The sequence below is a fragment of the Armigeres subalbatus genome, chromosome 2 (genome assembly GCF_024139115.2).
Source record: "Armigeres subalbatus isolate Guangzhou_Male chromosome 2, GZ_Asu_2, whole genome shotgun sequence".
Lineage (NCBI taxonomy): Eukaryota > Metazoa > Arthropoda > Insecta > Diptera > Culicidae > Armigeres > Armigeres subalbatus.
The window spans coordinates 314899151-314923039 of NC_085140.1; the positions used below are offsets into that span (position 1 = coordinate 314899151).

The following is a 23889-nucleotide window of genomic DNA, read 5'->3' on the forward strand; positions in this document are numbered from 1 at the left end:
GATTTAAACACCCTGAAATGAAGCCTGAAAGTAGTAGAATAAGGTCGAGAAAACAGATTGAAAAAATGTTTGCGCCATTCATAGATACAGCCGTTAGAAGAAAACGTTTTTTTCGAAGAAAAACCTCAATAACTTTTGATCCGCATGAGATATGGCAACGCTAAGTCCATGAAAAGTTGCGCCCTGCAAAGCACAAAAAGTGCTCTGAACATCACATTGCTGAGAAATTTGAAACAAAAAAGTTAGAGCAAAAAAACTGTTTTTTTGAGGGTCACCCTAAGTAAACTTGGGAAAATTGCTCTAAATCAGTCAATTTAAGAGCTAGAGAAATAATTTTTTTAGCAAAATTCTTGGAATCTGGCTGAACTATAACTTCGCGGAACATTGTATAGCCGTATCTCTGCAAATGAAAAAGTTTTATATTTAATTTTTTTCAAATGTGGCCCACCCTATTTTTTGAAAACCTCAAAAAGCCCTCATTGTTAGGAGCAACTTTGTAGAACAAAGTTTTTTCTATCTCTGCTATGTTCGGCTTGAACAACTTATTACCGCTTTGTATGCTACCTGGACCAATGTGCATTGCTATGAAGATAAAAGCAGAGCTCTTAGGATACTACCCCTCCCCCCGGGATTCACAAACTCCACGACCCACTCCACCCCCCTCCTTTTTACAACATTCCAAAAAAAATCCTAAAATTATAATTTCCCTGTGAATTTACAACATTTTCTAGGGAATTTATAAAATTATTCCGAAAATTAACATTTTTTTTCGAAAATTAAGAAAATTTTACGCAAAGCTATCAAAATTACCAGGATGAAAATGATTAATTTGTATACAGTTATTTAAAGAAAATAAACGGTAAAAAAATTTTCCTGGTAGATTAATTTTTGAGAAATTGAAAAAAAGGTGACCATATCCGTATTAATTCATCCTCAACTTCAATAAATGTTCCTATTTGCTATTAAAACACAGATTCTTCTGTCATGACCTTCAGCAATATTTTTATTGTTGCTTAGGTCTCCGAGTTCGTCTGCTTTATAAATCATCTAATTCGGCACCATTCCATTAATATTCCATTCCCATTACCACTTTTATTGATGTTGTTCTACTCTCCAAAAAAAATCAACCCAACATTCACCTAAAACCGAAAGTCATTAGCCAACCTCTGTCGATCGTTCGTTCTTGATCCAGACCTTGATCCACTTGCTCGCCCGACGACCCCCCAGACTGTTTCATCGCAGCAGTGGTAATCACCCAGGTAGAACGTGTTGCGTAAAAGCGCTGCCAAAATTTAATAAAATATATAAAGTAGGGTTACGGCAGATATTTTCGTCTGCGTTTACATTTCCGTCAAAGTCTCGAAAAACAATAAAAGCGACACTTTTTCTGCTATAACTCATTTGTAGCAAAGCGTAACGTAAAGCGGACGTTGGTTTTACCCCCTATGACGGGAATTGGACCACAGACGGAAATACCTGCCGTGTCCCTATAGGTAGAACGTGGAAGCGCCTAACTGGACTTGACTTAGGGCGACGTCACCGCCGCCGCCGTCTAGAAGCGCGTTCTCGGCCGCGCTGTTCGGCGCGTGCTTCATTCCTCGTGCCAGACAGGTTGTGTTGATTCCTCCTCGTTCCTGAGTTCAAATTAACGGCGTCGATCGGCGATGGTCCCGAATGCTTCCGCAATTATAAATTATTTTATTTATTTTCGTTTCACAATCGTTTTGCCAATCGTTCGACGTACCGTCGCACATAGGAGTACGCAGAGTAAAATCGTGGCCAAAACTATGTCAATCATTTTATTGTCTGTAAATGCATTCAATATACACAGCAAAGTGTATTTTTTCGTGTTTATGCTTTTTGCATTCATAGCAGTGCAGCATGACCACTGGTGGCGTCAGTTATTGTTATTTGATAAAGCATCACTTGGCGCAAGAACGCTGCCTTTGAAAACTACAGCGTGCTTGCGACGAGCGGTGCCCACCTTTGGATCCGTCATTGAGTATGATCTTTCTTATTTTATTCTTCATTCTTTGATTATCATTACTTACAAAATTTTTGGCCTCACTCTTTTGTGGAAGCAAAACATAATTTATGTGAGCTTTGTCGCTCAAATCCAAGATTATTTATCTTTTTGACTAGCTTTTAAGCAAACTTCACTTTATTAAAATACAAATAAGTCACGATTGCGTGAGGATGCGTGAAATGTGTTTTGTGGAGCTTTTTAAGGAAACTCCAATCCTTCCAACGCTGAAAATTTTGTTGCTTGGACGGGTTTGGAACCTTATTAAAAGTTTAATTTTGTAAAACATGTTATTGTAAAAAAGATAGAAAAAAGCTAGCAAATAATATCATGATTATGGATCACCTGAGAACGGTTTCAGATCAAATCATGCTTGAAAACGTTTTACATACTCTCATCATTGATACCTATATTGATTTTCATCTTCAAAATCACTAAATAACCAAGAAAAACACGAAAAAAAGGGGACATTTTTTTATGCACAATTGCGATTAAACTTGCATTGAAATTATAGTAAAGTTTTGACAGTCAGCATTGCTTACAAGTAAACAATATGGTTTCAAAAATCCCTTGGCAAATTATTATTACTATTTGAGAGTACAAAAACGAAAAATAATATGGAAATATCTAAAATTTTTGTTTTTGACTTTTGGCCAGGATTTGGGCTGAAATACTCCTCAGTGCGTCGATAGAGCCTATTAATTTGAATCGTGATTGGCATAACAACCGAACGCAAAGGGTCCGAAGATTATTTACAAGTTATTACCGTTGTAAGTCATGTACACTTTATTCATAATCGAACTTTGTAGAAAGGTACACCGATAGGCAAATTGAAGGGATTTGTTGTTTCTTCCTGAATCGAACCGGAGAACGAGCGGGCTTGTTCTAAGAGTGGTTACCGTAATGTCTTTTTAATGATAATATTGGCAAGACGGCTAGAAGTCGCTGTATGTTGGCTGGTAGTAATCAAATCAGCCTCAATACCGCATGCTCGTGTAGTGCGCTGCTCCAGGCTACGATCATTACCGGAAGCATGAGACGGAAGAAATAAAATCGATCACATCGATAGAAGAAACCTTTTGATGAAATTAGATTATTAGCTTGAGCCATTAAAGGCATTGGTTTTATGTGTTGCTGGTAATTGCGGAAAAAGGTGCATATAGATGGTGCCTTCCTTAGTCTAGCGATGAGATGCGCGACTACAAAGCAAGGTCATACTGGAGGTGGATGTTTTCTGCTGTCTATGCAATTTTCGGGTTCAAAATCTTCCCGAATTCCCTGAACAAAGGGGTCTACCTATGTTGAACGAATGCAAAATTGCATGTTTTGTTTGGAAATCTCGCGATTATTACCTGTTGACATAAGCAGTCGAGTACCTATAAGGCTGCGATGTAAGGAATAAAATGAAACAAGAGCATTTCTCTGTGAAATTGAAGGTCGATTTATTTTTGGATTTTCTGATTTATTTGAAGTTTTACATATAGGGGAACGGTTCGCCACTTCATCTCATAGTTCCTATTCCCATCCCACCAAAAACAAAGAAACGGAAAGGAATTTGGTTTGTTTATTATGTTTGTGATTTTTTTCAGCAGTGAGCACGCATGTTGACAAAAAGAAGCGACGAATTTGGTGCCGTATTTCTTTGTTTAGCGATGAGATGGATATATGTACAGTGAGATTGAGATCGAAACATTTCCCTTACATTCTTTGTGATCAAAAAACATAATTTGCATCATTGGTTTGCCATTTTGACTCTAGCCTAACTTTTGACAAGGGCCTAAGTAAAAACACCTTGAACACTTTCAAACAAATTTAACTTGAAAACGGCTTGTCGAAAAACGAATTTTGCAATATTTTTTATTTTTTTATATGTTGTAGCGCAGCGGTTCTCAACCTGGGGTACATGTACCCCTGGGGGTACCTTCGCTGTCCCTAGGGGGTACTTCGAACAAAAATGCGTAATGGCGGACATATTACAATTTCAATCAAAATTCATTGATAAAGTTTTGATAATTGTATATTCTCTATTTCAAAATTTTATATTGTACATAATATGTAATGCGATCAATAAATCCCAATTGAATCCTGCCTTCCACAACCAGCACAATGTACAAAGGGCTGCGGAACAAAAGATCAAACGAACAAAACGTCGAATGAACAAAATGATGTTTTTGACGTAAACTACGTCTAAGGGGAAGACTCTGATACAGGGTGTAAAACGGAAATTTCCAAATTCGAGACCGTCACGAAATTAGGATAGATTTCAAACGCTAATAACTCCTTTATCTTTCAATGGATTTTCGAGATTTTATTATCAATCAAATCGGTAACTCTCCAGCAATTTTTTAAGCCCATTGGAACTATTGATTATCAGCGTTAAAACATTAAAAATTCCAAATCTTTAAAAACCCAGTAAAATTTCACAGTTTCGTTACGACCGCGCGCCGTCTGCAGTTGGTTCTTGCGCTCTACTTTTGTGCGGTGATTCGCACAAAAAGTACAACAATAGAACCAGAGCAGTGACCGCGGTCGGAGCAAAAAAGTAGTTTTTTATGAAACGGTGCTACAGATGCTGGACATGTTCATGTTAGCAAGAGGTGAATATTAAAATTGATTATCAACTTTGATTATCAACTTTTTTTGACGGATATTGAGTAAAATTTCTGTGGGATAGAAAGAGAGAGCAATGCAATTTTACTCATACGTATTGTGGCAAAAAATACGAAAAAAATTTTTTTTTCAGGAATGTATGAACATTTTTTTGTTTGTTTGAGAAACTACATAAGTCCACGTACTTTGAAGAGCAATTGTGAAGTACTGCTTACATTTTTTGTACTGAAAGTGTCCCAGGGTGTTGAGTTTTGCCAAAAACTATTGATCTCTATCGAAGAAATCGAAAGATTCGGTGCAAATTTGTTCAAAAACAGTTTTTTGTTATTTTCTCGAAATAGTGTAAAATGGACTTTTGCAGTTTCTCAAACAAATGATTCATTTTTAATCGCCATTCAATAGGCAATTAACTATGAGATGCATTGATCACTCTAAGACGAATAACAATCGGAGAAAGGCATCATTAATAAATTTGGGGTTTTTAAATGGAAATTTTAAATTGTCATATCCAACCATTTTCATATATAGTAAGTTACGCCAATTTTGTTCGAAACATAAATGAATTGGTGTGCGATCGAACATGATTTGCGGAAAAACTACACATTACACGCGGCAAAACGTTTAACAAAACAAACCTCGAAAAAATATTAAGGAAATACTAAATCGTGGGAAATTCAATTGAGCACGTAAAAGAATAACATATCAATAATGAGCATTTTTATTTTCTTTATAACTTTGCTTACCAAAATCCGATCGGTTTGCAACAACAATCGCCTTACAGATTTAGAAATATTCTACGAAATCTTCGGGTTGATTATATTTAGGGGACACATAAGCCATTTAACAAAAAAAAACTTTAACTATCCGGATTATGTTTCCTTTTATACCATACTAGCAGAACGTACCCTGCGTTGTTCGGGTTTTTACGTTTAACGTTCGAAATGTCATTTTCTGCGTTGATTGCGACCAAACTCGCTATTGTATTTTGACAATTTTCCCAACTTTTCCTTTAAAATTTACTAACTTTTTGCATATAGAAACACAGCTGATCCCCATACGAATCGATTAGTGAGGAAATCTCGCAAATCGGTCATCCTCTTCGTGAGTTATAATGCCTCAAAGGAAGAATAGATAGAAGAAAGAAACACAAAATATGACCATTGACCATTGATGATTCATACAAACTTTGAATTTGATCATTTGAACACGTTTTTCGACGATGAATTTTGGTGAAAAATTTTACGATTTAGAAAAATGTCTTCTAGTACCGGACGCTATTGCATCATGTTCAAATGTGACTAAGTTCCTGTTACATGAATAAAGACATCATTCAGAATAGTAATATTATTCACGTGCTTTAAGTTGTAAATATTAAAAATTGTTAGTGGAGCTTATTTGACTCTTCAGCTAATTTTTTTAAATCCTAATCCAAATTCCCACCTTTTTCAAAGATCTCTTCAATTTTTGTTTCTACTAATTTCTGTGGCTTTCTCAGCAAGAAGAAACAATTGAATTGAAGTAAATGTAACAAAACAGGTGTGAAGAATTTTTATTCAACTTCAAATTTTGTACAAAGTTTATCACATGAAGATCTGATTTTCCTTGCCGGGACCTCGGAGGACCTTGGACGGACCTTTGCAAGTAGTGTCGTTTTAAGAAGTGTCCGGTATTGGCAGGTGTCCGGCGGTGAGAGATTTCTCCCTAAATAGTTAATGATCCGCCTCATGAAACGATCTCTCACATACGGGGCGATTTCTATAGTAATTTCCATACAAACTTCCAACTGCTCGTACTCAGTTAAATTATAACCAATTCAGTTGAAAATTTAGGAGGTTCACCAAAACAGCAAATGTTATCGTTCAAGCATAAGGGTGCGCAAAAGTCAAAATTTCAATCACTCTAGGCTCTAACCAAAATAATTATCTTATGATCTGTTTTACGTAGTTTACGTCGGGCGGTCGTATCTTATATATAACCCTTCTGATTTTTTCACTAAAATTCGGTTGCTTCGTTGCAAGAGGATTAGAAGCGTCCTTTTACGCCTCTCGGAAGCCTTCTTACAAGCAGGCTTCCGAGAGGCGTAAAAGGTTTCCTTTCAAGAGGCTCGGAAGCCTCCTTTCAATTGGTTAGGCTGCCTTCTTTCAAGAGGCTCGAAAGCCTCCTCTCAAGAGGATCGGAAGCCTCCTCTCAAGAGGCTCGAAAGCCTCCTCTCGAGAGCCTCGAAAGCCTCCTCTCAAGAGGCTCGGAAGCCTCCTCTCAAGAGGCTTGGAAGCCTCCTCTCAAGAGGCTCGGAAGCCTCCTCTCAAGAGGCCTGAAGCCTCCTCTCAAGAGGCCTCGGAAGCCTCCTCTCAAGAGGCCTGGAAGCCTCCTCTCAAGAGGCCTGGAAGCATCCTCCTCAAGAGGCTCGGAAGCCTCCTCTCAAGAGGCTCGGAAGCCCCCTCTCAAGAGGCTCGAAGCCCTCCTCTCAAGAGGCTCGGAAGCCTCCTCTGAAGAGGCTCAGGAAGCCTCCTCTCAAGAGGCCTGGAAGCCTCCTCTCAAGAGGCTCAGGAAGCCTCCTCCTCAAGAGCTCAGGAAGCCTCCTCTCAAGAGGCCTGGAAGCCTCCTCTCAAGAGGCTCAGGAAGCCTCCTCCTCAAGAGGCCCGGAAGCCTCCTCTCAAGAGGCCTGGAAGCCTCCTCCTCAAGAGGCCTGGAAGCCTCCTCTCAAGAGGCTCGGAAGCCTCCTCTCAAGAGGCCTCAGAAGCCTCCTCAAGAGGCCTGGAAGCCTCCTCCTCAAGAGGCTCGGAAGCCTCCCTCTCCAAGAGGCTCAGAAGCCTCCTCCTCAAGAGGCCTGGAAGCCTCCTCTCAAGAGGCCTGGAAGCCTCCTCTCAAGAGGCTCGGAAGCCTCCTCATCAAGAGGCCTGGAAGCCTCCTCTCAAGAGGCCTGAAGCCTCCTCTCAAGAGGCCTCGGAAGCCTCCTCAAGAGGCCTGGAAGCCTCCTCTCAAGAGGCTCGGAAGCCTCCTCTCAAGAGGCTCGGAAGCCTCCTCTCAAGAGGCTCGGAAGCCTCCTCTCAAGAGGCTCGGAAGACTCCTTTCAAAAGGCTCGGAAGCCTCCTTTCAAGAGCCTTTCTAGGGGCTCGAAATTCTATTTTCAAGAGGCTCAAAAGCCTCCTTTCAAGAGGCTCGGAAGGAGGTTTTCAAGAGGCTCGGAAGCCTCCTTCCAAGAGGCTTGGAAGCCTTCTTTCAAGAGGCTCGGAAGCCTCCTTTCAAGAAGCTCAAAAGCCTCCTTTTCTAGAGACTCAAAAACCTCCTTTAAAGATGCTCGGAAGATTTCTTTCAAGATGCCAAGATTTATCCAAGAGGATCGGAAGGCTCCTTTCGAGAGGCTCGGAAGCCTCTTTTCAAGAGGTTCGGAAGCCTCCTTTCAAGTGGTTAGGTTGCCTTCTTTCAAGAGGCTCGTAAGTCTGCTTTCAAGAAGCTCGGAAGTCTACTTTCAAGTGGTTCGAAAGCCTTCTTTCAAGAGGCTCGGCAGCCTCCTTTCAAGAGGCTCGGAAGCCTCGCTTCAAGAAGCTCAGAATTTTTCTTTCAATAGGCTTGCAAGCATACTATCAAGAGGCTCAGAAGCGTTCTTTCAAGATGCAACGGAAGCTTCCTTTTAAGTGGCTCGGAAGCCTCTCTACAACAGGCTCAGAAGCCTCTAATAAAGATGCGCGGAAGCCTACTCTAAAGGGACTCAAAAGCTTAAAGAAGCTTCCCTTCAAAGGGCTTGGAATTATGTTTTCGAGAGGATTGGAAGCCTACTTTCGACAGGGGGTACCTCAAATCATGCAAAAGTTCGAAGGGGTACCTCTCAAGAAAAAGGTTGAGAACCGCTGTTCTAAGAGAAAAAAATCGATTTTTTTCAAAAACATTTTTTTTTGAAGTAGCATCAGATCTCGATGTTTCATGCATTTTTAAGTCCATTGGCATGAAAAACAAAAAATCGATTTTCGACTTTTCCTTTTCCTTGGAAAAATTTCATGAGTAAAAATTTCAAAATTTTGATGAATTTTAGGCACCCCTAAATCATGTCCGATTGAGCTTCAATTTTGCATGGGGTCATGTTTTGAGGTAATGAAACTTGTGCAGTGCGTGTTTTAGTCGTCGGGGAAATAATGAATTATCTATTTCGCTCCGGTCGAGACAAGTGTGATCTTCAATTGTTTTCCGTGGCTATCGGGCAAGTAATGGGCCAAACACAATAGATACGGTTGCGTATGTTTTGACAGTTTTCCCATAGAAAACCTGTCAAATCGTACGCAGACGTATCCATTGTGTTTGGTCCATAAGTACAGAGTGCTGCGCGTCCGTTCGGTAATCCAAAACGCGATTCTCCTCAGTTTTCATTTGCCACCGGGCCTGCATGGTTTAACTTTTTTTTTCTCGTGGCTAGATAGCGAATTAGTGTTATTTCCCATCCCATAGATCGCATCACTTACCGAAGTGAATCCAGATAAATTATGTTTTGTAACTAAAACGATCTCCTATCCCAAGACAATCGTGGAGATGCAAAGGTATGGACGTGGCCGGCGCCGTTATTGAATTTTGATATTTGATCTCCCGAAACGTGCACATTGAGAAAGGGTAGCTAATCCCAAGCCCCATTTATTGTGTTCTCTGTACAATTTCGCAAGTTCTAGTCAAACACAGAGTAGCAACTACGAATTGTGCAGTCATAATGTTCATGCTGGTGCTCATTTATCTGAAGCAATCCCATTAGAACTGAGATTGGATTTTCACAGAAATCATTTTAATATTTCGTTCAGATTTTTCAAATCTTTTTATGTCTGTTAGAAATATTAGTGCTTTATTTTTCGCAGGATTCAGATTGTTTTTTTTTATCTATTGCGATAATTTGACAGGCTCAGACGTGTATAACACTTAACGGAGCCAAGACCACAGACAAACAGACATAACACTCGTAAAATTTTCATCGTTAACTGATTTACTGGTCAATTCAAATAATCATTAGTTGGCCAATCGTTCACGTGGCGCGCGCATCGGATTTGCTCGAGTTTGACGTTCGTTCACTACCGCCATCTGGTTCGTGATTTGCCCAACTAACCGAAATCAACAGATGTCGTTAGTGTTCGCACGACGATGATTTTGGCGAGTAAATGTTCAATGTGTTATGTCTGTTTGTCTGTGCTAAGACTCTGTATTATATGGCGAGTCGTGGCGACTCAAGCTTAGATTGCGTAATTCCAGGACGAATGGGGTTGGGATTTAGGGTTGAGGTATTTCAACTACTCATCCGGGTATTTGACGTCAATAATGGTGTGGCGTAAGTAGCGTCTACCGAAAGGTCAGAACCATGAACACGGAACAAAGATTAAAATTTTGCATGACCTAAAAGCGAAAAAACTTATTCAGCATATCAACATATACTGTGCTTAATATTTAATGAAATATTTGATGGGTTTTAGTCGGAAGTTTGAGAGAAAGCTGTTCAGAACCATTTGCCAAATTATCACAGGAAAACATCTGTTATAAGATAATCGGAGTATTAGTAAATACCATAATAAATTATGCAAAACTATCAAACGAGAAGTTGGTAAAATTCCATCTGGAACCGTTGAAGCTCTGAAGCATTTTTTTTAAACGTGGATTTTTCTCAAAATGCCTACTGAAAGTAGTAAAGTAAAAAGTAGTAAAGTAGTAATGTAAAGTATTTAACACTGGCGGAGACAGAGGTGGGGCAACACACGATGCAATCACACTATTGTTCTCATAGGCTATTGTTCTTACGCCAAGTGGTGCCCCACCAAATAACAATAGCTGGCGACGCCAGTGGTATTTAATATAGATGCGGACTAATGTCTCGCCCTATAAATCTGCACCAACGAATGCATTAGAAAGCTTCACAGATATTTTCAACTTCATCTAGAAATGGATTCCAGATCTCGTTCTAAATTTGAATGAATTCTAAATAGCATTATGTAAACATATTCAGAATAATTTTAAATTCATTTGACATTATAATAAGATCCAACTAAAAACTCAAATATAGTTGTCTCATTATAGATGTTTTCCCGATCTTATCTGCATTCAAATCTTCAAACCATCAAAACTGCGCGTGTCGCAATCTGGTTTTCTAAACTAAGCTAATCGATCGTTTAATCTGTAGTAAACATCCTAATAGCTGACAAAGTCAGCCAAAGCGGCAACTTGTTCCATCGACTGCACACCCGGTGCATACAATCTCCTTGCGTACAGAACAGCATCGAATCCTCTAACCTGAAATCGCAAGCCCCCGCGTATGCACACAGGTAGGTATCGAAACCAGTCGACACATCAAACCACCAAAACGGAAGCAAATGTGCATATAAATCGTGAAAAATTCAAATTACAGTTACTTTCGACCTTGAGCTGAACGTTGTTCGCGCAGTTCGCGACATACGACATTCGAAGCCTTCTGCGGCGGTGCGCGCACCAAAAGAAAATTGTCGCTGTAAAAATGAGTTTAATTAGAATCAAGTTAAAAGAAAGTTTCGACATGAAATTATTGCTGTCTAAATTTTAATCGTAGATTCCATTCTTGTAAGGGGGGATTTATTTTACTTTCAAGTTTTGTACAAACCAATATTCAACGACCTCCAGTTGTGACATAACTCTTTCATGCGTTTATTTATAATTTATCCCATTCCAGATTACATATAATGGTTTAAAGGGTTATTTCCTTAGGTGCATCAAGCACCAAACATTAAATGATGACGCCATACGTCATCACTATTCATCTCAAATGAACATTGTCGTCGTCGTCGCTTCGCTACGGTTGTTGGCATGACAACGTCTGCGAGCGATTGAGATCACAAAATGTTTGCTCACATGATTTCGGTACGGACGATTAGAGCACAGAAGCGTTATGACTCTCCCGGCCGCATTGGGCCGCGTAAACAGATCGAGATCGACGCAGAACTCTAGCGACCCCCTCGGGGTTGACACCATTAAACACTGTTGACCTGTCATCGACGATCAGTCAGCGTTGTTGGGTATCCGCCTCCCGCACGCTGATAACTACCGTGTCGTGAGTGCATGGTTTTGCCCGTTGAGATTGCGTTCGTCGCGATCAGACGGTGCAGATTCATAGGCAGCTTTTGAACGACGCGACGATGGAAGTGATATGAGTTGTTGATTGCTGTTGAAGCATATGAAACCCTACACGCCACATATTTGTAATCGATTATTGAATGTTGACTCATTCTGCTGATCGAATTCGATCGTGTTGAGCGTTTAGTATGATTTGGATTATCTGGTCTCGTATGACAACAACAACCCCGTGATATAGGCGACATGACATCTCTCACGGTGTTAGGTTAAACGAGGGCACTTAACAAAAGAACGTGCCATCTCTGACGTTGTTACTGTTTTAAATTTCTCTTTTCTTTCTAATATGATTTGGCAGAAAAGTCTGAACGATTTTATCTTCTAATCCAGTGCAACGATTGTTCATTTCATTCGCCGTGTGATCATTTGGCATAAAAACTCACAATATGTGCCTATTATTCCATTTAAAAAGAAATATAATGCACATTTCTTAGTTTATGTGTTTATTTCTCACGTTGACACATTTGATACTTATTGATACAAAGTATATCGATCTTTTATTCGGAAATATTTCATGAAGGTCTACACTGTTTTGTATAAAAATACTCCGATTTAGAAACAAACCGTAAAATTAATCATCACCTAAAACGCACTTGTTGCCAAAAACATGTCATTTAGTTCCAGTTTGTTGACCGCATTCATTCTGGGTGTTGAATCATCGCAATCGTTAACGATATCCACTCGAGTAGCCGACCCCCCTCACACTTTTGAATCAGGGTGCGACTCACGCCGAACGGAGAGTGCCGGAGGAGATCAATAAATCTCCCCCTCGTCGACCTCCTTCCATTGATCGACTTAATGGTTTCCTTCTAGATCGAATACAATACGTTTGGAACGGCACCTGCAATGTAGAGGTGCTTTGAAGATTTGAACTCGCGAACCGGGAATCGTGCTGGGCAATAACAAAACAGTTGACGCGTTTCCTTGTTTTGTTTGTTATTTTCCATCCCTGCCACGCCATGGCGTGCACCATCCATAACACACGGTACCCAATAATTCGCTGATTGATTGGACACGAGAGTTCAACATTTTGCGTTGCAGGAATTGCTTGTCCAGAAATTCGACGTTCAGGCCGAGTGCTTTTTCTTTCACATCGATTCCTGTTTTTACTAAACCAAACAGCCAAAAGTGCCTTATCATTGTGACTAAGATATAAAAAAAACAAAATCATAAAAGCGTTTAAAATCACAAAGATGATGTGATTTATTATCTTTTCGGCGATTAGATGTGTTAATTGGTTATGCCTGAACGATTCGATTAGAAGCTGTAATATGCGAGAAAGTTTGCGACGACGCCGTTTCCCGCCCGCCCGGCTAGACACTGGCGCCCGGTAGATATCGTCAGGAATGTCGCATCATCTTCATAAGTGATTTTTAAACAAATTTCGTTTTATGTAATAGGGAAACGCTACACTAGAAATCCTGTCTTTATTCAGAATCGCCAGTTTGAAGATTTGTAAACAAAATGTTTACAGAACATCGAAAGGCATTCGAATAAAATCGAATAAATTAAATTTGTGGAAGTTGATTTATTTGACAAAAATATTATGATTGTCTCATGAAATCATTTTGGAATTTTTTATACAATGTTTACGACAAAATTCTGCATATAAATTAGAAAACATCGAAAATAAAAGGGCACGATAAATGTTGGAGAATGCATGGGTATTTCGTGTACTTAGAGGTCAAATAAAGAACCCCATTAAATGATCCATAGCCTCTTGCCAAGCAACATCTATCCTTGCCGAACGCCCCCACCCCCCTTGGTGCTGACTAAGGTATGAGCTTCCTTAAAGAAGATTGGGTAACTAACCACAGTGGAAACTTTGGTATGCTGACAGGTAAGGAGGGGTTAATTTCTCGCAAGCAGTGCAAGCAGGTGTGGCTCACAACAACGTCTTTCGTCATGTTATGGGCGGCTGATCATCGCCCGAATGCCAGCAAGGGACTCTAGGTAAAACTATGCGCCATGGTCCTTTGGAAACTCAGTAGGTTGGTGTCAGATACTGCAGGCCAATCTATCAATTGCATCGAAATCACCGTCATACTCGTCCATGTGCTGAAGGACCGGTGATTCGCCATCATAGCATTGCAGGAAGAGTTATAACCAAGGGGCAACCAACTCTAAACTTTGCGAAAATATTACTCATTGTCCCGCACTAGTATTTTGTGGTGTTTCTAGTATCCATGATTTTCGTCAAACAACGATACGGTTGCTAGTTCAGTTGTTATGGCGTTTGCTGGTTAGTTAATGAAACACAGTGCTCCCCCGTTTTGAAAACATCTGCTTTCTACCTCCTACAGATTCTAGAAAACATTCAAACCGTATTTTATATTTCTAATGCCATGAAACCAAAACAGGAGCCCCAAAGGTTGTTCCAAAAGTATTGGTAATAGAAATAGTTGTTCAGGGATTTTTTTAATTCAAAAGAGATTGAAATGATGTGTTGCATAAAACGGGGTGGACTGTATTCACTGGGTAGCGTCGTTTTCATGCTTTCCCAACCAGGGCTCTTCGATCAATTTACCGTTGATATGACGTAGTTTTTCGCTAGTATTTGTTAGTATTTCTTGATACTGTCGAAAGTTTAGAGTTAGTTGCCCCTTGGTTATAACTAATTATTGGAAAGTTCAGCACCCACCGGCTGACGAAAGCGTGACGAAAGGGAGGAAATGCATGAAACGTCGATGCCAACTCGATAAAAACAAAATTTAAAAAAAAAATGACTTTTCAGGATTAGTAACATTTTTGGGACTTTTAATCGAAATTTTTGTTTTTGATGTCAAATGTCTTAGAAATGCATGAAACGTCGAGATATGTTGTTATATCGAAAAAAAAAAACATTTTGGGACTTAATTTTTTTCTTCGATTTCGATTTTTTTTTGTCTTAGAAATGCATGAAACGTCGATACCCAAAAATTTTCTAAGTCTTAAAAGTCATTATCTTTCAAAACATTTATTTCGAGATTTCACGAGATCACGACGTTTAATGCATTTCAAGACAATTGGCATAAAAAAAATCGATTTCCCCCTCTCCTTGGTAAATTTTTGTGTTTTAAAAATGTCAAACTTTGTCCGCTTTGGTCAAACCCTCAACGAAGTCCGACTGAGCTTAAATTTTGCAAGGCGACTTTTTTGAGGAGATGAAACTTTTGAGCACTTCCCGTTGTTGAAAATCGATGGTCAAATTTTGTCCATACATTCCATTGGCGCCCTAGTGTATAACCGCTTTCCTTAAATGGAACTCGAACCCACGATTCTTGAAACCCACGACCCGGTTTGAATCTTAATGAAGGTTTGGCTGAACTTCTTTTCGCTTCATGTTTGACTCTGTCATTCTCACGTCTATTTTCCTTTATGCCAAGCCCTGCGAGGTTGACAAAACATATCGCACTTTGAGGTTTATGAAGATTGATAAATTAGCAAATGTCTTCCGTCTACAATTATATCAGTTTAAAACTTACTTATAACTTAGGTTAAGCAATAAAAAGAAATCAAATATCGACTGTTTTTCGTCCTAATGTCCTTTTGACCAAATGTTCTTTTGACCGAATGTCATTCAACGAAACGATATTTCACTGTGCTTTCGACAAAATGATATCTATATTGCATTGAAACATGCCTTTTGGCCGGAAGTAACTCGGCTTAAAGCCATTAGGCCGAAAGTTGTCTGGCCGAATATGGCATTTGGTTAAGGAATCTATTAGGCCAAATCACATCTGCCCGAAATTAGTTTGGTCGAAAATCACTTGGATGGAATGGACATACGGCCGACAATGTTGTTCGACCCACCTGTTAATCTGGATGAAAATGTCCTTTTGCCAAATAGGTCATTTATTCGAAAATGTTGTTTGGTCAAAATGTTCATTCTGAAGATCCATAGGGCTGAAAATGTCGTTATGTCGTAATATGCTAGGTCATAACCCGAGTAGCACAATTTGGGCCGATTTGGTTGCAGCAACTCATATATGACTGTATTTGGTCATACATAAGTCACAGTAACTCTTTTATGACAAGTGTGCTACTAGGGAAGCCCGATAATAGTGATTGTGAAAAGTGTAGATTGATTATGGATAAATGAGAAGTGAGAAATAAAAAATTAAAATAGAGAACAAAATTGAAAAATTAAACCTCTGTGAAAGTGAAAAACACAAAATGATAAATGAGAGATAAAAAATGAGGGGAAGGGTCGTTTGGCCGAAACCTATTCGGCCGAAAGCTTTTGGCCGAATGCCACTAGCGCAAACAAACCATTAGGCCGATACCCATCTGGCCGAAAGAGTCATTTGGCCGAAAGAGTTATTTGGCCGAATGGGGTTTTCGGCCGAAAGGGTCGTTTGGTCGAAAGTGTCGTTTGGCCGAATAGCACATTTGACCGAATAGGTCATTTGAAAAGTGAGAAACTAGGAGTGAGAAGAGAGATGTCTTACTACCCACTTCGCACTACTCACTTTTCACAGTGTGAAGTGAGAAATGAGAAGTGAGAAGGGAGACGTCTTGCTTCTCCCTCCTCATTTCTCTTTTCTCACTGTAAAAAATGAGAAGCACGAAGTGAGTGGTGAGGCGTCTCACTATTCATTTCACGCTTCTCACTTTTTACAGTGGAAAGAGGAAAATGAAGAATGAGAAGTGAGACATCTCACTAAACACTTCTCACTGTGAAAAGTGAGTAGTGCGAAGTGGGTAGTGAGACATCTCACAACTCATATCGCGCTTCTCACTTTTTACAGCGGTCTCACTTCTCACTCTTCATTGTTCTCTTCTCGCTGTAAAAGATGAGAAGCGCGAAGTGAGTAATGAGACGTCTTACTACCCACTTCACGCTCCTCGTTTTTTACAGTGAGAAATGAGGATTGAGAAGTGAGACGTCTTACTTCTCACCGTAAAAAGTAAGTAGTGTGAAGTAGGTAGTGGGACGTCTCAATACTCACTTCACGCTTCTCACTTTTTGCTGTGAGAGGTAAGAAATAAGGAATGAGAACTGAAATGTCTCTCTTCTCACTTCTAATTGCTCGCTTTTTAAATGATCTGTTCGGTCAAATATTCTATTCGGCCAAATGACCGTAACGGCCAAATGACGCTTTCGGCCAAATGAACCTTTCTGCCAAATGACCCTTTCGGTCTAATGACCCCTTCGGCCAAATGACCCTTTCGGCCAAACGACCTTTTCGGCCACATGAATCTTTCGGCCAAATGACGGTTTCGACCAAATGAACTTTTCGGCCAAATGACTCCTTCAGCCAAACGACCTTTTCGGCCAACCCAAGTAACATTTTAAGTTTTATTCCTCTCTTGGAATGGTTTTCAAGATCAAATTATAAGAACTCACAATAAAACCCACGACCAAAAGACAGCCTTCTGATGACCACTATAAGAGTAAGATATGAACAAGTGGCCCACCCTTGATAACCACTATGAACGTATTATAAGAGTATTTGGAAACCCTTTTCAAGCCACCCGCAAAAAAGGGAATTTGGCTGCGGTAGCTGTCAAAAAAGTTGCTTTGAAAAAGAGAAAAAAACATCACAGAATAATAAAAACAAAATGGATTGTACCTAGATGAAAATGAAAACAACAAAATATATTTTACAAGGTTTTTTCTTCGGTATATATTTATTGAAATGAGCTGCGCGTTCAGTTTTATTGTGAAACCTAGTAAAAAAATGAGATTGAGCACTAGGCGCCCACAAAATTATGTAGTTCTGGGCAATACACTGGACATAATTATAACATCGATATTCTAAATATCCACTTATTCCATTGATTTCCTTCACCAATATATTTGCAATTCTAACTAATTGCCTAAAAAGTTCTTTATGCGGCGTAAATATTGTCTAGAACTGTGAATTTTAGTGAATTTTAGTAATGAATTTCACTGACTTGGAAATGCTTTTCTATTTTCAATATGGCCATCATGCATATCGAACAGAAAAACGTTGCTCTCAACGAACACCGTAATAACAATGTAAACACTTTGCAATGCAAATATTCTTATTATAGTTATTCATTCGACCACATTACGGCCAAAAATTGTGGCTTTGATCGAGCTTTGAAAATATGTATGACTTATTACGCTCTCAGTTATAACCGTAAAGCTGCTCATAAGATCAATCAGCATTTGACGTTTGATGCTTTTTCAGCAGATTTATGAGAGGTTTATTGATAGCAATAAGAACGCCAATAGAACATAACAACTGGTCATGGTGACTGCTGTTATAAATCCGCTATAAGAATTAAATAAATCTAACAAGCATTGAAATTGTTACTTGGGAATGACCCTTTCAACTAAATGACCTTTTCGGCCAAATGATCCTTTCGGCCAAACGAACTTTTCCGCCGAATGACCCTTTCAGCCAAATGACTCCTTCAGCCAAACGACCTTTTCGGCCAAATGTAACTGAGAAGTGAGAAGAAATAAGTCGCATATTTCATTTCTTACATAAGAAGTGAAAAGTAACAAGAAAGAAGTAAGATGTGAGATGTCTCTCCTCTCATTTGTTACTTCTCACTCTGAGAAGTAAGAAGAATTGAGAACTATTATTTATTTACTCATATTAAGGCTTGTGTGCGTATTATGAGCCTTTTGTAGATAGTCAGTTTGATACGGCAGCGAACTTTATTCAATCGTAGCGTCTTCCGGAGTTGAAAGAGCGTTTGATTTCCTGTCACAATGCGTCTCTGAGTTTCTCTACTGGTATCGTTTTGAAGGTCATCAGTAAGAACCTGAGTTTTTCATCCACCTCGCTTTCATTACCACCGATACAAATTCGTGGTGAGAGGCCGAAAGGTTTTCCATACAACATTTCACCGAACGAACTATTAGTTCGTAATCCAATTGACCGAAATTCATTTGGCCGAAAACGTCCTTTCACCGAACAGGACGTTTGGCTTAAAAAGCCATTCTGCCGAACGGATCAAACAACTGAAAATGGCGTTTTGCCGAACGACTGCAAATGACTGTGGCTGTCGTTTGCTGAACAGAAGGGAAAGTTTAAAGTATAAAGTTGTCCCGTTACGCTGGGATATGGATACTCTGAAGTAGTGCGTAACGGTGTAAATCCGGTCATATCGCCAGGCTCGGTACAACATTGAAGCTGACAATATGACGTCCCTAACCCCGAATCCCAAGGTGTCAGGCGACCCGTGCTGAGGGGATGAATGGCCTGGGGGTGAAACAATTAGCCAGGCAATTAACGGAGCCTGTAATGCTGGGTAGACACCCTTCATGTTGCATTACGGAGTAAGATCTACAACACTGTGCTCTAGTTCTTACTATTCTTGTTAATACTTATGAATGATGGTCGGAAGAGTATGGAACGACTATAATTTGCTTTTAGATGACCCATTTTTTGCTCCTTTTGGATGGAGTCAATGGAGTAAATTGTAAAAACGTAACTCAATCTTTAAAAAAAAACTTTGGAATAAAACGAGAGCAATTCCCAAATAGCAATAATTTATTACTCACAAGTAGGGTTGCGCCAAGAACTTTGGCTGTACTTCTAATGAAAGAGATATCTTTTTGCTATAACTTATCCCTTTCAAAACGTAGGCTCAGGAGAAACGTTCTGATATAGTAGAGTTATAGCAAATGGGCGTCGATTTAATTATCGCTAATGACAGTAATTAGACAACGGACGGAAGTACCTGTCGAATCCCTAGCAATATTGTAGTGATGCTGCATTCGCCTAACTTTAATGTTGGTGTAAGCAGTAAATTAAGACATTTTCATTGCTGAATTGAAAAAAATTGACTGTTTTGAACATATTCGAACTTCTAAGAAATTTTCAGTCTCTTCTCAATTATTACGCATACCCCTAGTCTGACCGGTATATTGGTTCTGATTTGCATAATCTACCGGCAACAACCGCTCGTCCAGTGCTCAAACCAAGGAGACAGAAAAGAGGTGTGTTGCAGCGCCACTCACTCGACACCCTGGGCCACATTTGGCGCCCAAGCCGATTTATTATGCTTTCCCGTCATGTCCATCATACGGCCCCCGGCGATCGGTGTGGCGGAATCGTGTATTCCGATCAGGTGTCACCGATTTCGCGTTATCACTGTTTACGTGTTTTGTTTCTCTGTTCCGCGTGGGATCCGCAATCTCGCTGGGCCAGTAGTAACAGTTATTTGTTTTGAAAAAAGTTTCTCCGTTCCTTGGCACTTCATTCTATTGCGCAGTGTTCACGTTTGAATTTCTTTAAATGAACATACACTTTAATGAAGGATAAATATACAACAAACTAATTTTTAAATAATAATCTAATTTTGTCACATTACTTCATTTATTATTTGAGAATAATGATAAGCGCTATACCTGCGAAACTGCCAATTGACGTAATATCAATTGATTCATGATTCACATTTGTGCACGTTCTATTCAATCGATTCAAACTAATGAATGGAACTAGTGCAGGAACTTGGATATGCTCCATTTAGCCTGTGTGACGAATACCTCAAATACGCAAACAGTATGACTTGGCAGACGGAATCGTATGTCTCTCTGTAGACAGTTCCAACTTCAAATTATGTGAACCAAAACGGATGGAATTATCTGGGTTTAGGTCAATTGATTTAGCGGAGTTTATCGTTGCTGCGATCGAATCACCGTTCCATATTTCAGCCGGGGAATCCAATTTCGTGAGATGTGGTAGCTATTACTCATTTCAACTCGAAAATGAATAGGTCCGGGCTTAAGGCGGGCTGAAAAATTGCCAAAATTTTGCATAAGACTTATAAAGAGCTACTGATAGTACATTAGGTACAAAAATAACTACAGGTGCGATAAAACTGGGTATAAAAACTATTCAGTGTTTTATTTGTAACGTAGATTTATTCGCGTCGATAATATGCTACGTCTCTAGATGAGTATGAAAGTGTGACGTTGATTAGGATTTGCTATAATTGACCTATGGAAGGTTACGCGAACCGGACCGGTTTTTATTTCTGGGTAAATCCAAACAGTGCAATAATATCGTTTTTTCTTGCTTAGAGCAACATTTAGCACACTCAATAATGATTGACTAAGAAGTCAGGTCAAGTACGAGGCTTTGCAGACGGTCTTACTGTTGAACTCGATACGTATCTTGAAAGGCTATTGCGATTTGCTCTGGATGCGATATATTATAATTAATCAATTCCCGTGATACTACGTCCCTGTAATGATCTAATGCAACAGCTGCTAACCCAAATAGGCAAAAAACAAATCAATTACCCCGATTCAGTTTTGTCGGCCGGGCAGGCACTCAATCACAATAACTAAGCTTCTAATCTTCAGCACCACTCGAAGACGAAGTGCTAATTATTCATCCAATCACCATCGTACCAGATTCATTTTATGTAATCATTTCTCAAGATGCGCCTCCCGCACCGACCGATGAACGTCATTCGCTAACGTATTATAAAATTACCCCATCTATCCCCCCTGTCCAAGAAGCTGCCCCAACAAAACCTACCTGACCAAATACATCAGCAGCTGTTTCGGCGGAATGCACTCGTCGTTCTCCATCTCCTGCTCGCCACCGAAACCGCCCTCCATTTCGATCTTACGTGCCGCCAGCCGACGGTTCACAGCCATCGGGGTCTTCATCGACGCCTCGAAGATCGCCAACTTCTTGCGGAAATAGTCCCGCGTTTGCTTCTCGTTCTCGAACTGGCTCAGATCCACTTCATCCTCCTCGTCGTAGAACCACTCGGCGTCGAAAGAATTTTTCCGGTTGACATAAATTTCACTCATATCTGAGGAGTCCTTCCGACAGGCTCCGCGATAAACGCACGACGAGTCATCCGAAATCATGCGCGACACTTGACCGGATTTCTGCCTGTGCTGTTGCCCCTGACTTCCGAAGTGCCCTTCGGACAACAGATCCATCAATGACGGCGGATCTCTACTCATCATGGTGTCAATCAGCAAACTGACCTTCCAAAAATTCTACCGAATTCCACAGAACGTTCAACAATCGAATTAAGTTTTAACACCTCACTACCACGACTGATTGGTTTCTGCGTTCAACACCGGCTCGTTTTTGCGCCAATATCTTACTCGTCTCAACTTTTACTTTGCACTGATCGCGAAATATCGAAATCAAAACAGTCGAACCCCGTCAAGCACTCACAAAACGGCGGCGTGCGATCGTGCCCAAGGTGGAGGTCTCCTCTCTCTCACCACTGATTCATTGCCCGATTCGATTGGCAATGGCAAATGCCGCTAGACGGCTTGGAGAGCTGGCGTTTCTTCGTCTGTATTCGCGATTTCGCACAAACGGGCGGGCGACACTGACGACGGCCGAAGAGGTGCGTGTCTTTCGCGGTATGCCACACACGCGAGAGATTTGGCTCTCACACGAAAAACCGGGATCGCCGATCTGCAAATCTCGAAAATCGTCCGGACTGGGAAACGGTGCTCCAAGTCAGATTTTCGGCACGGGACGGACGGGTGGTCGAACGGGCGAGCGAGGCCGAGCACTTTCCCAAGATCAAGGTCGCCTTGCGCGCGAGTACCGCACAGTTTGCGGTTGGGTTGGTCTGAGGTCCGGTGCAATGGCCGCGTGCGATGCGATCGACGCGAACTTGAAAGGCTCGTCCGGCGATGGCGATGATGTGGAACGGGAAAGATTGCCGGGCGGCGCTGTCTGGCGAGATAATGGAGTTCTTTGTTTGAGCTAAACTTTCTATGCTTACTGCTAAGGCTATAATTGTGCGGGCGTGGGAAAAAGGGCCTTGTGAATCGAGTGATGTTCTTCGGAAGTGATATTTCTATCAGGAGTTGTTGGTTAAGACTTGTATGGAATGCCAAAATATTGCTATCTTAAAATCAGTATCCTTCGAAATATGACAAATGATTTGGTTTGATGTCAACACGAGCTACATTTCGTTATAATAATTCGGAATGTTTGAAGCTTAGAAGAAAATATGAATGCGTGCTTGAGTGGTGAGCAAATCTGAAAACCGTATTTCAAAAATGTTTCAACAATCAAATTTCAAGAATTCACAAAATGATTTCACAGATTAAATCTTCCTTCTTGTTGAACATCAAGAAAATCTGTTGGTTTATTATCTTTCTCAAAAATTTTGTTATAAGTGAGATTTTGCAATATATTAAATACTACATCTTAAACAATTTGATAGCGCTATTTTTATATAAATTAATACCGGTATTCCTTAATCAGCAAATATCGTTTAAAGTACTACAAGGAGGAATCTTTTATCCGAAGTGATGAAAAAAATTTCACTCCGGATAAGGGAGCCATTTTTTGTTGCTGAAAATTTAACTTTTGTTCAAATAATCTTCATTCCAGTAAAATAAAAGCTTAGAATATATTCATTTGGTTCGGGATAGGTTATGACGGTTGTGACCACCGGTAGAGGTGTGCGCCGATCTGCAAATCGTCGTCGGTGGCGGCGTTTTCGCAGTCAAGCCGAATACCATTTAGCCACCACAGCGGCGTGATTCGGCGTGGTGATTTTAACCATTGCGTTTGTTACCTAAAGATTTTTTCAGGACATTTTTAAGATATTAACGGGAGATTTTTTTTATTCTCGCCGGAAAATCTCATCTCTAGGAAATTAACCCAAGTTTTTCGGATTTTTGACGCGAAATACTCTGAAGTTTCCACGGGAATTTCTTTGAAATTTTTACGGAAATTCTTTTGAGTTTTTTTTCCAAAGCATAGAAAGCATATAGAATTTCCACATAAAAATTTGTATTTCTAAGGGATTTTATTAAATTTTCACGGGAAATTGCACCAATTTTTTAAGAGAAATGGAATTCTTCGGAATTTCCACAATTTTTTTTCGAAATGTCCGCGGAAAAGGAGTGTTCACGACAAATTCTTTAAAATTTTCACAAGAAATTCTTTAGAATTTCTAAAAAAAAAATCGATGAGAATAACCGAGAAATTGAGTCTCCGCGGAAAATTGTTCAAAATGTAGTATTCAACAAGAAATTTTTAGATTTCATTTTAATTTTCTTAAGAAGATTTTCCAAAGTTTCACAGGTCATAATCTCTTTGAAATTTCCATAGGAATTCTACAGATTTTTTAAATAAAATTTCTATGAAAAATTGCTCGGAATTTCTAGTATGTGTTTTTTTTTTAAATTCCACAATTTTTATCAGAACTTCTTCGTGAAATTATTA

At 39.9% G+C, this 23889-nt stretch overlaps 1 protein-coding gene across 3 annotated transcripts in view; it reads right to left on the reverse strand.

Moving 5' to 3' along the window:
* Window positions 1–23889, reverse strand: part of LOC134212636 (nocturnin) — a 106352-nt gene that overhangs the window by 37004 nt on the left and 45459 nt on the right. For 2 of the 3 annotated variants that reach the window (XM_062690654.1, XM_062690653.1), the window contains exon 1: window positions 21208–21650. The exons of the other annotated variant lie outside the window; for it this stretch is intronic. In XM_062690654.1, the coding sequence (XP_062546638.1) occupies window positions 21208–21650 (443 nt within the window). Of the gene's footprint in view, window positions 1–21207; window positions 21651–23889 lie in introns of those variants that run through there. 3 annotated transcript variants of the gene reach the window in all.